Raw genomic sequence first — 14,238 nt, forward strand, 5'->3', positions numbered from 1 at the left:
TTCATTTTCATCGATTTTATTCCGTCGGTCTATTTTCGTCAATCTACCGACGAAAATACATATTTTCGATAGCTTTCAGGCTATTTTCAATGGTTTCTGGCTGACGAAATTACGCTATTTTCTTATAGCGTGGGCACAGCTGAGAGGACTACGAGGGATGAGGATAACGTCGAGGAGAATGTTCCACAAGGACATACATGGACGAGAAAGTTCCACGGGGACTATATATGAGCTTAGCTAATAAGGAAGCACAAGAAATCAGATGATTGCAGGCCCGGCCCTTCGGAAGACAACCAGCTTCATTATCCAGGCACCAGGGAAACTAGAACACTGTCGATCTGAAGCAGGGGAATGGGAAACACAGGACCGTCCAACCGTGCATGCTTTACGACTCGGACTGTAGTTTTCATGATCTTTTCCTTGATAAGACTGTTACAGCTGCTTCTTCCTTCCGTGCTACCTCGTGCCGCCTGGAGCTCCGAGAAAAACTTGCTAAGTTCGAGTTGCAGGTCCCCGACCAATTGGGATTAATTGGGCCAACACTGCTTGTCTCTCCTAGTTGCACAGGCACCGTGTACCTGACATGAAATGTTCAACCGACAAGGTACTGCATTTTGCACGCACGTATATCTCAATAACTCCAACCTCTTCAAAAAATAACTCCAACCTCTTGGGTGATGCTTCTAGTTAAATGCATCAACCAATTCAATCCAAAAGATCAACCGATAGGAATAGGAGAACAATTCGTTTATACTCGAAATATCAATCGGCTACAATTATATTCCAGAGGTCTCGAATAAAATATCTATATAGCTGTTTAACCAGAACAAACTACAATAATTCACAACAAACCTCTTACAAGCCGAGGGCTTCTATTGAGCATGCACATATATTCTGGCAGCTCCTTCAGACGCAGTAAAGATCTTTTGTGTTGATTAAGTTTCTGGATTTCGCAGCCTCAAGGCCATGGGCCTTGGTCCCAGTTACTGGTTGAGCTCGCTACCATTATTCACTGATACGCTGCAAAATGAAGAAAGAAAAGGAGATACATTCGTTATCTAGGATTCTAGTTCGCATGATTATGAGAGAAATTATCAGTGCATTTAACTTGTTTACATCAAAAAAATTAGACAATGGTCCAAGAGACAAATGAAACAAATAAAAATGAAGATAAGATTGCGAATTTTACACAGGTCCTGGACCACATTAACCAAATCCTTTCTTCTTTTTGGCATTATTGCCAATTTAGATTTCATATTATTTCTTACATGAAGTAACACAAAATTCGGATTTATAAGTATTTAATAATAAGACAATGAAAAACAAATCACGTGAAAACAGTGGCAGCAAACTAGTGAGCGTTATGCAGGTGCTGGAACACATAACCAAATCCTTTACTCCTTTTGACACATTTCGCCAATTCAGGTTTTCTCTTCAATTATTTAGAGTTCTAACATACACTCACGCAATATTCACGTATTTAAATGTTCTAATCAATTGTGATTAGTATTTTTTTCTTTATATTTTCAGGAAATTATTAATCTGTAAATTGGAATAGATGCTGAATACATGAGTCAGAAAGTGCAACATAATAGCTAAAAACTTATCTAGCCTTACCATTTTCTTCACATAAGAATTTTAATGGAAATTTCCTTTGTACTATATATAAATTGCTCACACTTATAAAACTAAGGCATATAGAAATATACCTAAGGTAAACAAATATTTGAGTTTTTTCCATATAGCTCAATCTTTTTACTATTCCTGATGAGTAGCGACTAGCGAGTAACAGTTTCCAAAAATGAACAAAATAAAATGCATATAAATTTTAGATGGTTTGTTATGAGAATCATTTAAGGGACACAGAACAGTATAAATTCTCTGTAACACGAACACAGAAAAGTGGTTGCAAAATATGAGAAGCACATCAGTTAGTACGGCAATGCATATACCTTTCCTTTTATGCGAGAGAGCTTCCATGTGATCCTATCTGATTCGCACCACTGCTCCAAATCAGGGCAGCCAGAAATTTGTAGTTCTTTGAGCCTAGACAGATTTTCTATACTCTCTGGAAAAGACTTGATGCCCTCGCAATCCAAGATATATAGTTCTTCTAGAGCAAAAAGGCTACCCAACCATTCTAGAGGTGACAACAAGCTATCACAATTTTTTATTGTTAGCGAATGGAGGGTGGAGAGCTTTTGCATGCTCTTGTGCAAATTATTCAGTGCTGGGCAGTCTGTGATCTCCAGGTGCTTGAGAGAGGTGAGTCCTCCCAACCATTCAGGTAGTGTTGTCATGCTTTTACAATGCAACAACCGCAGAGATTGTAGGCAAGTGAGTTTCTCAACGATCTCTACCGGTGCTACTAGCTCGGGGTACCCATCGATTACTAACATCTGTAGATTTGTGAGATCACCCAACCATTCTGGAAGTTTTGATTGATTATTGTCTCCTAAGTAGTGGGTCAGATGCAGTGATTGGAGGGTGAAGAGATCTTCGGCAATTTGTGATGAGCTGCTCAGATCACTGCAATGCTCAATTTTTAAATGAGTCAGTCCAAGGAGATGGTGAAGCAACCTCCATTGATGCAGAGGCACGCCGCAGGATACAACATGCAGATTAGTTCCTGGAGCAAAGAAAAAAGCACCAGTGTGCCCTCTCTCACCCCATGAAGACATTACATTATCACTGTTCCGTACAATCCAATTCTTAGCTCTTGGGGGATGTGGTTTCAACCTTAACCTGGGGCATTCACTTATTGTCAACTCTTTAAGGTTAGGGAACATGAATTCCTTCACTCCACCTTCTCCATATGAGTACATTGTATCCCACTCTTCAAGGCTTTTCATACATCTTAGTTCAAATGCCTTCAGTCGAGGAAAGGCTCTCGCTTTCCCACCAGAGAAACTTTCATCGATTTTTGTGATGCCATCCATTCCTCTGATAGCTAGCTTTTCCAGGCTTTGTAATTGACCAAGTGGTGGCAAAATAATGCACTTAGGCAAGTCCTCCATCTCAATTTTGACAAGATTTGGAAGGTAATTTGCAATGGCCATAAACCAGGATGGAAAGCGTTTACTATTATAACCATGTATCTCAAACTCCTTCAAGGTGCTTGGTGGTACTAGCTCTCTCAACACTTGTATGTCCTCCAAAGACCTCTGAGCGTGTGTAGTCCAGTCAAGTTTCAGTTTTTCTATTCTTAGTTTTTTCATCAGGTTTATACTCTGAGCCTCTTGTGCGAACTTGACAAGTTCAAGTCTAGTTATCTTCAGCTCATCAGGATATGCTTGCCGAAGCAGACTAATATTACTACTGGAACCACCATCATCACTGTGGACTACAAAGTGTGGCAATAATGCAAAAGAGTTGGGTCGAAAGATTTTGGGCTCATTAAGTTGATCACAGCCCTTCACATTGAGGATCTTGAGATTGTCCATACTAGCTATACTACCTGGAATCCTCCCTAGATTGTCGCAATCGGAGAGGTCCAGTGTATGCAGCTTCCTTAACTTGGCAATACACTCAGGTATGAAGGTTATGATACTATTCCGAGATAAGTTCAGATGCTCTAGATTCGGAAGGGTACTGATACTGTCAATGAAGCCTTCCAGATCATCTGTCAATGGGCTGCAGAAGATAGAGGCCATACTCCCTGATAGACCTAAGTATCGGAGTTCTGTGAGATTGCTGATCCCTTCTTGCAATCCAACCAAATTTTCTACTCTCGAAAATCTTTGAGATAAATTCAGATATTGAAGTTTTGTAAGATCACCCAGAATCTCCCCTGTACCTTGAAAATAACTGCACTCTGCTAAATCCAGATGCACCAACTCTGTTAGCCATGCTAATAATTCAGGAAAGATTTTAACACCTGAACAGTTTGATAAATCTAGATGGTCCAGCTGTGTTAGCCCCACAAATGAACATGGGAGTTCATTTATATGCTGACAGAAAGATAAATCAAGATACTTCAGACATTTCATTTCACCAATCGGCCCAGGCAGTGATGTGATTGACGATCCATGAAGGTTTAGATACTTTAATTTCGAAAGGTTGGTGATAGACATGGGAAGCATTTGATTTTGAACCCTTGGAGCATTAAGATACCTCAGCTGTCTTAGTTCACTGATGGAATCCGGCAACTTCTGTATGAAACATGCACTTAAATCCAACACGCGTAGATACTTGGCAAATGAAAATGCAACACCATGAAGTACAACGTTGCCGCAGCCTTGAAAATGCAGCGCCCTTATTGTTGAAGGAGAAATCACAGATGAATTTAGCGGCTTGCTACAATCTGTGACCACAGCATAGCGGCAATTGCTTCCCCAAATGCTTCGAACTTTGCCAGTGTCATGAAGTTCATCAGCCATGACAAATCTCGCGAGGTCATGCACCAAGTCATGCATAGTGAACAATGAAACATCTCGGCCATGCACTACATTAGTCTGCAACAAAGCCATTTCGGTTGCGTTAGGCTCCAGTCTTCAATCATCATATCCATCAACATATCTAACCAAGTTATTTTCTCATTTTTACCATAATAATGAACAGTCATAGGATGAAATTCTCTTGGAAAGTTATGCTCATGCATATCCCTATCTGATGTTGAAGGGGATTCTTAGAGTATCAAAATATAATATGCTAGTTCACTTCAATTTTTTTAATCAAATATATCTTAACTAACAATAGATTTATTTCTTTCGAATACAGATTTAATATAGTATGGATTATTGTCTTGCATGCAGTCTGTTATTTATCTATCTGTTTTTTGTCCCTGGAACTCTAAAAGAATTACAGGTGGTATAGTAATAAAACAAGTACGGTTGCATCTATTACTTTGAGTGAAGGTTAAATAGTTCGAAGTCAATTTACACATTAGCTTGGTTTATTATGCAGGCTTCATGGAAAAGGTTTAATTGTTACTCTTTTCGTATTGAAATATAAGGCATTTTACTTTGTTCAAAGTCAAAGCAGTCTAAGTTTGACAAAATTTATAGAGAAGAATATTAACATCTAACACATCAAATAAGTAAATTATGAAAATATATTTCATAATGGATCTAATTATTCTCATTTGACATTTGAAATATTATTACTCTTTTCAATAAACTTGGTCAAACTTAAAATAATTTAACTTATGACAAACTAAAATACCTTATATTTCAGGACCATTCGTAAATAATAATAATCGTGGTGCAATTGATGAAACAATGAGTTGTTTAGAGGCATGCAATTACTCACTGAAAATGACTTGGCATGTTGAAGGAAGGACAATCCCAAAAGCTGCTTGACATAACTCTCGCAAAGTTGCCTAGTAGAGAATATGCTAGATGGTGCAACGAAATCATGAGCAATCCATTGGTGAATCAGATCATCTTTAACTATCTTGTGGCCTTTCGGGAAGATTGCACAATATGCAAAGCATAACTTCAAGTGTGATGGCATACTCTTATAGCTCAATAGCAAGCATGCAAGCACATTGCGCTGTGGAGAAGGTTCATCTTCAAAAGCAGGCAAATTCCAGAAATCACTATTTTTCACCGCCTCCCATTCACCGAAAGTCAAAGGTTTCAACATGTATCCAAGTGCTTGAGCCGCCAAAGCGACACCTCCGCACTTCATTGCGATGTCCCTTCCTATCGACTCTACATGATCTTTATCATCTCTAGCTTCAAAGGCACATTTTTGTTTGATTATATCCCAGCACCTTTCATCCGCCAAAGGTGGTAACTTGTATGGATGAACAGTGCAAATTTTCTTGGCAATGGCTTCGTCGCGTGTGGTTACTATGACAATGACCTTTCCACCCTCTCCTCCAACCGTTAACATACCCTTCAGTTCTTCCAATTGGATTTCGTTTTCTTCCCACAGGTCATCTAAAACAATCAAAATTTTCTTGCCGGCAGCAGAAAGTAGCTCCGCAAGACGGGTGCGCATCCTTTGCTTTTCAGCTATATGACTCTCCCCTTTTGATAATTGCGATATTACAGAGTTGCCAATTTTATTCAAATTAAATATCTGAGACACGTAGATCCATACCTGCGAATAATCTTTGAATAGGGTATCATTGAAAACCAGTTTTGCTAAGGTTGTCTTGCCAATGCCTCCAATGCCATAGATAGGAAGGATTGTGATGCCTTCCATCGTGCTCTCATATAAGGAATCCGTTATTCTTATTTTCTCTTCCGTCCTCCCTACAATGAGTGTTTGATCATTCAAGTATGAATCTGTTTCCCGTTCATCAAGAAATGGCTGAACAATGGAGCTGATGTCTGTTGTGAATCTGAAATTCTGGTGTTGATTTGTGATGTTCTCCAATTCCTCTCTCATTTTCTTCATCTTATTAGCCATAGAAAACCTGGGACCAATTGCGATACCAGGGATCATAGCTGCAAACTACAAGAATTTGGTTTAGAAAAACTGATATTTTCACGCTGCGAAACTGGTAGAGTAATCCAATAAATACTACACCTACCAGAAGGGTTCTAAATTTATCCAAAATTTTTTCAATATTCAACTTTTAGGTCCCACACAAGAGTTTGTTTTGCCCAATAATGCAATTGTTCATTAGAAAATCCGAAATTCTTGCCTTAATATTTTGCTCAAATTTATGGGTTCATTCATTAGTGACTGAAAAAAGTAACAAACCTTACAGCTAAACAAATATTCCTTAGTTTTCTTTTATATGAAGACTTATAATTATTTGTGGCAACTTTCTAAAATTAGACAACCGATATTGTATAACTATCAAGGATTGGCAATATAGCAAAAAATTGTAGGCTTATAGTTGTCTCATTTGGTAGTCTACGTTACGTCTTGGAGACTATGAAAGTAAATAATATCAAGAAAGAATGAGTTATCAGAGCTTCATTGCTCAGTGAAGTAAGCTATTCTAAGTTTCTAACTTCTTCTGCATCATATTGAAATCAAATTTGACTGGTCACAAACAAAAAAGTACGCTTAATTATATTAGTTTATTGATAAAGCACATACAACAAACATAGCATTGGTGGCTCGGTGCAGATTGCTTATATTGTTGATTTGACACCTACCCCTCCTTAGCTCCAGAACATAAAAATAAAAACAAAAATTCCACAAGAACGTACCTTCCATCGAGCCGGTTTGTTGCCGGACTCAAACTCATCGAGCATGTCGGAGATGGCATACATGGCGTCCTTGAGGCGCTTGAGCCACAGCCGCACCGTCGCATCCTGGATCGACTGCCTCTCGGCGTCCTTGAGCACGGCCTGGACCGACTCCAGCGCCATCTTCATCTTGATGAGGTCCTTGTTGAAGTCCCACTGCAGCCTGATATGGCCTCTGATGGTGGCGCCGATCTGCTGGCTCACCACGCTCAGGACGGAGGAGACGAGCATGGCCTCCAGCTTCGGCATGGCTGCTGCTTCGTCTGTGGAGTTGGTCAAAACTCAACAAGAGTGGAAGTGAGACAACGGTCGCGACAAGGTATTGGATGCTCCAAAGGGAGTGCCGGTACTTATCAAGGAAAGGGAGTACCACTACTGCACATTGCTCAAGATAATAGTAGGGGTACCAATCCATCACCTGCCTTGGTTGTGTTGCTTGCTAGGACAATTGGTGTGATTATTGGCATTTTACTTTATTTTAAATCAAAGTTTTATAACTTTTGCATGCAGCCAATTTTATAGAAACATATATTGACTTCTCCGCTAACAACTAAATGTACTATCAAGACATAGTTTATGGTGGATTTAATAAAAATAAATTAAACTTGGGCAAAGTTTTAAAAAAAGCACTTTGGACAAAAATAGAACTCGGGGCGAGTAAAAGAGAGAAAAACAATAGGTGCACCGCACACATCAGGCCATCAGAGGGTAGCGTGTACCGGACTGGTGCGTTTGGTTCAGCTGTGAGCTGTGAAAAAGCTGCTATCAGATGTCTGCTGTGAAAAAGCTGTTGTGAGATGCCTATTGTGAAAAAGCTGAAAGTCGTTTGGTTCAAACTGCTGTGAGTTGTCGACTGTGAAAAAGTTATATATTATCTTTATGCAAATTGACAGTATACAATATTTCTTTGTGATGACCAAATTCTTTTTCCTTTAAATCTTTATTTTTATATATACATGAAAATATTTGGAGTTAACTTTTTTGTATTCTTTTTTATTTTTATTTTCCTATATATGAAAATCTTTATTTTCTTATATATAGAAAAGAATTGAAAGGGTATATATGTGACCAATAGTAGGTGTGTAGTTTTCACAAATTTGAAAAAGCTACAAAAGCAGGGTACAATCTGTTTTCAAATTTGTACTACAGAAAAGCAGCTTTTTCAAAGCAGCTGCAGAAAAACTCCGCTGCTACGCTGCCTAAGCTACGCTGCTAGAGCGATGTTGAAGTATTTGCACCAAGAAAAATAATGCCGGTTGCCTCTCTAGTTCCCTTATACAGTGCAGGCCTGCATTAGATCGTGCATTATGAGCTATGGCGTGCTAGAAATAATTCTCATGTAAGTTATGGTCTGGATGAATATTGTAGAGAGAAATGAAATGTAACTGACTATAATAGTTGGGTGTGTGTGTGTGCGTGTAGCAAAGTCATCCAGTGTCAACACAGTGACGTGGCCATCAATATTCTTAGAAACCTACTACAAGCCTACACCTTAATCAAAGTGTATGTGGTGTGTGACTGAAGAAATGGGCCAAGAAAATAGTATTGTGTACAGCTTGGTCAGGATATGATGCTTCCTTGAACTGTCTAAGAGTTGCCTATCGAAAGGACCATGATTAGTAATATGCTCCATTATTGAGGCTCGTCAAACACTAGAAGTCATGGACGATGTCATGGTCTTCTAATGTATCTTTGAATACAGTTATCTGTAACTATATGTCTAAGAATGCAACAGAATTGCCATATTAAAAAGTGTATTTCAAAGTAAATTTACTCATAAGAGATGCTACGGTTTGGAATATTAAAAATGATGATTAGTTTCGGGACAACTTACCTTATGTGCCACAACGGTTCTTGGTTTTCCAGTAATGCCTGTGGCACAGTAGATATGGATCGATGCACTGAAGATATTTTTTATTCTAATCTTTTGTGTTCCAAATTGTATAGGTCGTTTTGACAATTCTAGATGCATAATTTTTATTTTATATCTAAACATAATATATTTATTCAGGTATATAGGTACATAGCAAAAGCTATATGTTCATTCAGCTGTTCATAGCAAAAGCCTTGAACGTTTTAATTTACCAAGACACGCTATTTAAAATTATTATACGGATGAATAACAGCATCGCCTGCCGTGCAGGCTGAGTGGCTGACGAATTGGTTCCGAAATCGGAGCGCGTGGGGCGTCGCCGATGAGATGCCGGCTAGCGCTAGCTAGTCAGGTGAGTTAAGCACTTCTTGGCCTTAAGATTAGCAGCTCGTTCTAAAATCTTTAGTTTCGTTTGGTTTGGATGCAACGAATCAGGACGTCTCCGTGGAAATTAAGAATTTTGATTTCTATGATTATTTGTATCTTAAGAGGTGAGAAATGACTCAGTCTGTGTCGTGGACAGTTCATTCTGTCAGTCGTATCAAAGAATTACACACATTTCATAAAAAATAATAAAGTGATTCCTTTTTTACCAGTAAGTAATTAAAGTGATTCCTTGCAGATACATTTTTCTTCTCTTTTCTAGATGTACGAGCAGAACATCCTCCACCAAATTTCTATGTTCAGACCAATAAGACATCCCATTAGAGGTCATCCTTGTAATGGCAAAAAAGCATTATTATCTCACTGAGTTTATTTTTTCATTGCAAAATGTTAGCAAGACTAGTTTTTGAAGTGTTGGACGATGTTTGAGCTCATTATCTTTTGCCGGGTCCTATTGCATTTTATAAGAATTTGGTGCTTCTGAAATGCACTTGGGCCTATTCATCTGTTGACAAAAGGTATCATGTTATTAAACTGATGTGCACATCCACATATCCAAGAAATCTACGCCATACTAGTACAGAAAGGCTCACTAGTACTGGTTGGAAAACCTCTATTGTCCCGATTTCCCAACCGATAATGCCAACCTAGGACTAAAGGCCTGGGCCTTTAGTCCCGAGTCTGGCAACCAGGACTAAAGGGACTTCTAGCCGAGGCGAGGCAGGGACCCCTTTACTCACCAGGACTAAGATTTTTTTAATTTTTTTGCGTTCCTTTCCATTCATTTTTTTCAGTTATATTTTCATATTCAAAATTATGTAGTATTTATAGTATTGCTATAAACTTCTATACGCGCACTTGTTCGAGCTAAGTATGAAATCCACTAATATATATATATACACACACATAGCAAGTGGGATTCACCACTAAAGTGCACCAAAGTTTTATATGACATCTATGCTGTATTTACTACTTCTATCAAGAATGTGTCCATCGTGGTGAAATTCACCATCTGGTTTGACGACTTGCTCAAAAATAAATTCTGCCATAGCTTCTTGAATAGCCAAAACTCTTTCTTGTGGAAGGAGCTGATCCGCATCCTATGGATCTATAAAAAAGTGAAAAATACTAATTATGATAATTTTCAAAATTAGTTGAAACATTGCAAAATATTATTTATTACTTCCTTCCGCTTCCCAAGAAGTATATATCTTGTAAGAACCTACAAGAGTGTGAATGTTCTCGCAAACATAGTATGCGCATAAATTATTGCTCTATGCCTGTCTCAAACACTTTAAGACAAAAGAAATCATCATGTATCCACATGAATATATAATAAGTGTTTGAGATAAAATAAGTCATCATGTATCCATATGAATATATAATAAAATAAATAAAACATGCAAAGCAGCATCCAGTATGTACTGGAAAGTTTTTCTTCAATCTAAGTTTGCCTGTGAAATTTCGTGGTTCTTTTTCACTTAACTTTTCCCAAACCCTACGCATAACCGAGAACGAATAAATATATTTATTGCTAAGTGCATGTAAGCAATTTTCACAATTACTAATTACCTTTTCAACAAGTCGGTCATGTCTTGGTAAAGCGCTTGTCAGGAATTATGTTGATTAGTATCCAGTGATTTCTGAAAGATTATACAGAGCCACTTTTTATTAGGGTTAGAAAAATTCAATTATACAAACGTAAAAGGGTTACACGGCATAAAACACTCACTGAAAGTTGTAAGGTAATACTATATTCTGCTTGTAATGCTAAATGGATAAGAACTTGTATAAGTTATGAAATATTTCTTGAGGGTTGTCCTTTAGAGTAATGCAATTCACAGCCACTAGGTCGACGAAGCCCAAGTGAATGTAGTCATTCTTCCTGTAAGTTTGAATCTCTATTCTACATGATACAAAAGAAACAAGGAATCTATAAATTGAGGGCATATAATAAGATTCGCTTATGATGTAAATGGAAATTAAAGAACACCACTTACAGAAGCCAGGTGCTGACGAAACTGATGTCGAGGGTGTCATGATGGTATAGTTGGTATAATTCTTCGAAATACAACCACATCACTTCCTCGCCACAAAAGTAATCTTCATCTTTAATCCATACACCCAGCATGCAGTCATTATGGCTAGACAAGAGCATTTAGTAATCATGTAGCTTGCGCATTTGCGTTGGAAGCACATGCACGACTTTTGGGGGAACAAGGCTCTTGAGAAACTTATATTTCCATCTAGCAACTTTGGGGTGTTTACAATTTTATCACGCCCTGCAACCTGAGCCGCCGAGAGACGAGAGGTGCCCAAAAAAGCAATTAGCCCTCATTGTTCTATTGGTAGCACGACAAGCAGTTCAATTGATTTCTTCTTTTGGGCTCCGACCTGTGGAACATCAAACGACCCAGCAAATTTCTTCTTCTTTTCATATCATTTGGTAATTGAGCGATCATAGTCTAATGGTGGAATGAATTTCCTCCTATTTGCATCAGTCATTTTTAAGAAAAAGGCTGAATCTTCTGGATTTATGGGTACCTTCTTCTCTGGCTTTTTCGGTTTGAAGTGCTCGTCAACCGCTTTCTTAGCTTCCTCACAGCATTCCTCATAAGTTTTCTCCCCCGGTAGCTTAGCAGGCTCCTTAGCTTTCTTCTTCGTCTGCTCCTTCTTCTTTGGAGGCTCTTTAACTGATGATTGCTTCTTTGATGGTTGCTTTTGCTTCTTTGCCGGTGGTGGAGGAGGTGAAGGAGGAGACTGCTACCTAGGAGGTGGTGACTGAGGAGAAGCCGGCTGTCCAGGAGACAAAGTAGGTGACCGTGGACTCATGGTAGGTGCCCTTGAAGGAGAATGTTGTGGTGTAGGTGGCAGAGACGATGGACTCATGCTGCGTGCCCTTGGAGGAGGTTACGGAGATGATGGCCTTGATGCCTGATTAGTAGGCTTGAGGAGGATGTTGCGCTTCTCCCACAGGATCCAACCATGAATGGCCTGTGCTAGTGTCGTCTCCCCATCACCTCCAGAAATGTCAAGCTCGAGCATCTCATTATCCTGGCACACCTCCTCCACACCAATTTTAGCGTATCCAACAGGAATCGGTTGTCCATTGTAGACATCTCCTGGTTGGGTTCGTGCAACAATACTGTAGCCAACCGTGAAGATTATGCCCTTGTGTTTACTTTCAGTGCACAAGCTATCCATTGAGTGATATCATCCACATGATAGCGCTGCTGGCCAGTTTCAACTGTGTTATCGATAGGGAGCTCCGTGGAAGTGCAGTTGCTTCTTCACTGAGACACATTAGCTTCGTTGACATTAGGCACCGAAGCCAGTTGTGATTGATGTTGCTGACTCATTGCTATGGCAACTTGTCGTTTCACTACATCCGCCATTCTGGCATCGTTAGATAATAACTGTTCTTCGAGCCTTCTCCTTGTTCTTCCATCTTTGTTGGCTTCTAAAGGAGTTGATGTACTAGCTGAACCCATATTTCGATAGAATCACGCCTTTGCCTCGTGTTCGACCCGGATGTTCTGGATTCCCAAGGGCATTTAGGACTACGGGGCGAGAGGGCCGGCTGCGCGGCTGCTTGGGCACAGCGCAGATCAAGGACGGCAACGGCGGCACAGGCACTCGGGTTCGGGGGACACCGACAGAGGAGGTCGGGGGACTGCCGGTGCGGTGGTGTGACAGAGGCGCTGGCGAAAGCGCGTGGCGATGAGGAGGAGGCGGAGGCACCAGCGCGGACATTGTCACACCCTAAAATATTTAATTTTAGGATGTGAGTATCTTTCAGAATGTGTTTAACCATCTTTAGGGTTTTTCAAGAATTTTCCAGATTTTTCTAGCGATTATTCTCTTTTCGTAGAGCAAAATCTATTTACTGGAAAGTTCTAAAAATCTATCCCTCGAGTCCCAAATATTTTATTTGGAATCCTCGTGACCCAAATTACCTCCTAAGTTTTCTCGAAAATTTTTGGGACTCTTCTGGATATATTTTGCCATGGTTTAAAAGATTTATCTAGACTTTTCTAGATTTATTTTAAGCCTGGAAATATCTTTTGGAAAATGAAATCATTTTCTTTCCATCTCGAGCTGGACTTAATTAATTTTTGGTTCAATTCAACCCAAGTCAGTAAAACCATGCTGTTGAGCTCGACCACCGCTTCGATCTCATCGTCTTTCAAGTTCTGCCATCCTCTAATCCCTCTCCGTCATCAAATCACGCTCAAAACAGAGACGTAGCCCGACTCCGGTGGTTTCCGATGATGTCTCTGGTTTCGTACGTGTCAGCTTTGGCGACCGGCATCGCCGTTGCAAGACCGCGAACAACCTAGTTGACCCCCCCCCCTCTCTCTATCTCACTTGTTTCGTGCTCTCGATTGGCTCGTTCGCGTTCGACAGCACTGTCAGCTCATTTTCATGTTCGGCCCTTACCCGAACCTATTTCGGCCTATAACCGAACCCCTCGGCCTCGCATCGCTCCCCTGCTCGCTAAATCCTCGACCCCGCAACCCCACTAGCCAGGCTCGATCGAGTCCAGGTGCTGCACGACGGTCCCTTTTCCTTGGCGTATCTATCACGCCGAGCCAGGCCGTTTTGCTCTTTAAAAATCCGCGAGTCGAGCCCCGTTCCGATCTGCTTCTTCTGCACACTGTCTTTTCTCGGTGCCCTAGCCCTGCGCCCATATAAAACCTCCCTGCACGCCGTCGCCCAGAGTCCCTCCCGTTCTTCTCCTCCATGCGCCTAAACCCTACTCCTTTTCCCCCTGCGCCACACCCATCCCCCTGCCGCCCCCTGGTTCCTGCGTGCGCCCTGCACTTC

General features: G+C 40.2%; 1 protein-coding gene across 5 annotated transcripts; it reads right to left on the bottom strand.

Annotated features, from left to right (window-relative positions):
• Positions 1–732: 732 nt before the first annotated feature.
• On the bottom strand, positions 733–7,462 carry LOC112903386 (putative disease resistance protein RGA4). 5 transcript variants are annotated; one of them, XM_025972638.1, is made up of 4 exons: positions 7,116–7,462; positions 5,251–6,405; positions 1,953–4,454; positions 733–1,020 (listed from the first exon to the last, which is right to left on the bottom strand). In XM_025972638.1, exons 1-4 carry the CDS (start codon positions 7,401–7,403, stop codon positions 1,006–1,008), a joined length of 3,960 nt encoding a protein of 1,319 aa, XP_025828423.1. In that variant the 5' UTR covers positions 7,404–7,462; the 3' UTR covers positions 733–1,005. The 5 variants fall into 5 exon arrangements, with proteins under 5 accessions (XP_025828423.1, XP_025828425.1, XP_025828424.1 ...); XM_025972640.1 differs by having other exon boundaries at positions 5,251–6,203; positions 7,116–7,255; XM_025972639.1 differs by having other exon boundaries at positions 5,251–6,398; positions 7,116–7,255.
• Positions 7,463–14,238: the final 6,776 nt, after the last annotated feature.

Source organism: Panicum hallii, chromosome 8 (assembly GCF_002211085.1).
Source record: "Panicum hallii strain FIL2 chromosome 8, PHallii_v3.1, whole genome shotgun sequence".
Taxonomy (NCBI): Eukaryota; Viridiplantae; Streptophyta; class Magnoliopsida; order Poales; family Poaceae; genus Panicum; species Panicum hallii.

Bases quoted from the DNA above. Each gene is read 5' to 3' on its own strand.
- LOC112903386 (XM_025972638.1), bottom strand. From the start codon at position 7,403: ATGCCGAAGCTGGAGGCCATGCTCGTCTCCTCCGTCCTGAGCGTGGTG. The intron at 6,406-7,115 runs GTACGTTCTTGT...AAATTCTTGTAG, and splicing joins ACAAACCGGCTCGATGGAAG to TTTGCAGCTATGATCCCTGG. The intron at 4,455-5,250 runs GTGAGTAATTGC...GCTTTGTTGCAG, and splicing joins AACATGCCAAGTCATTTTCA to ACTAATGTAGTGCATGGCCG.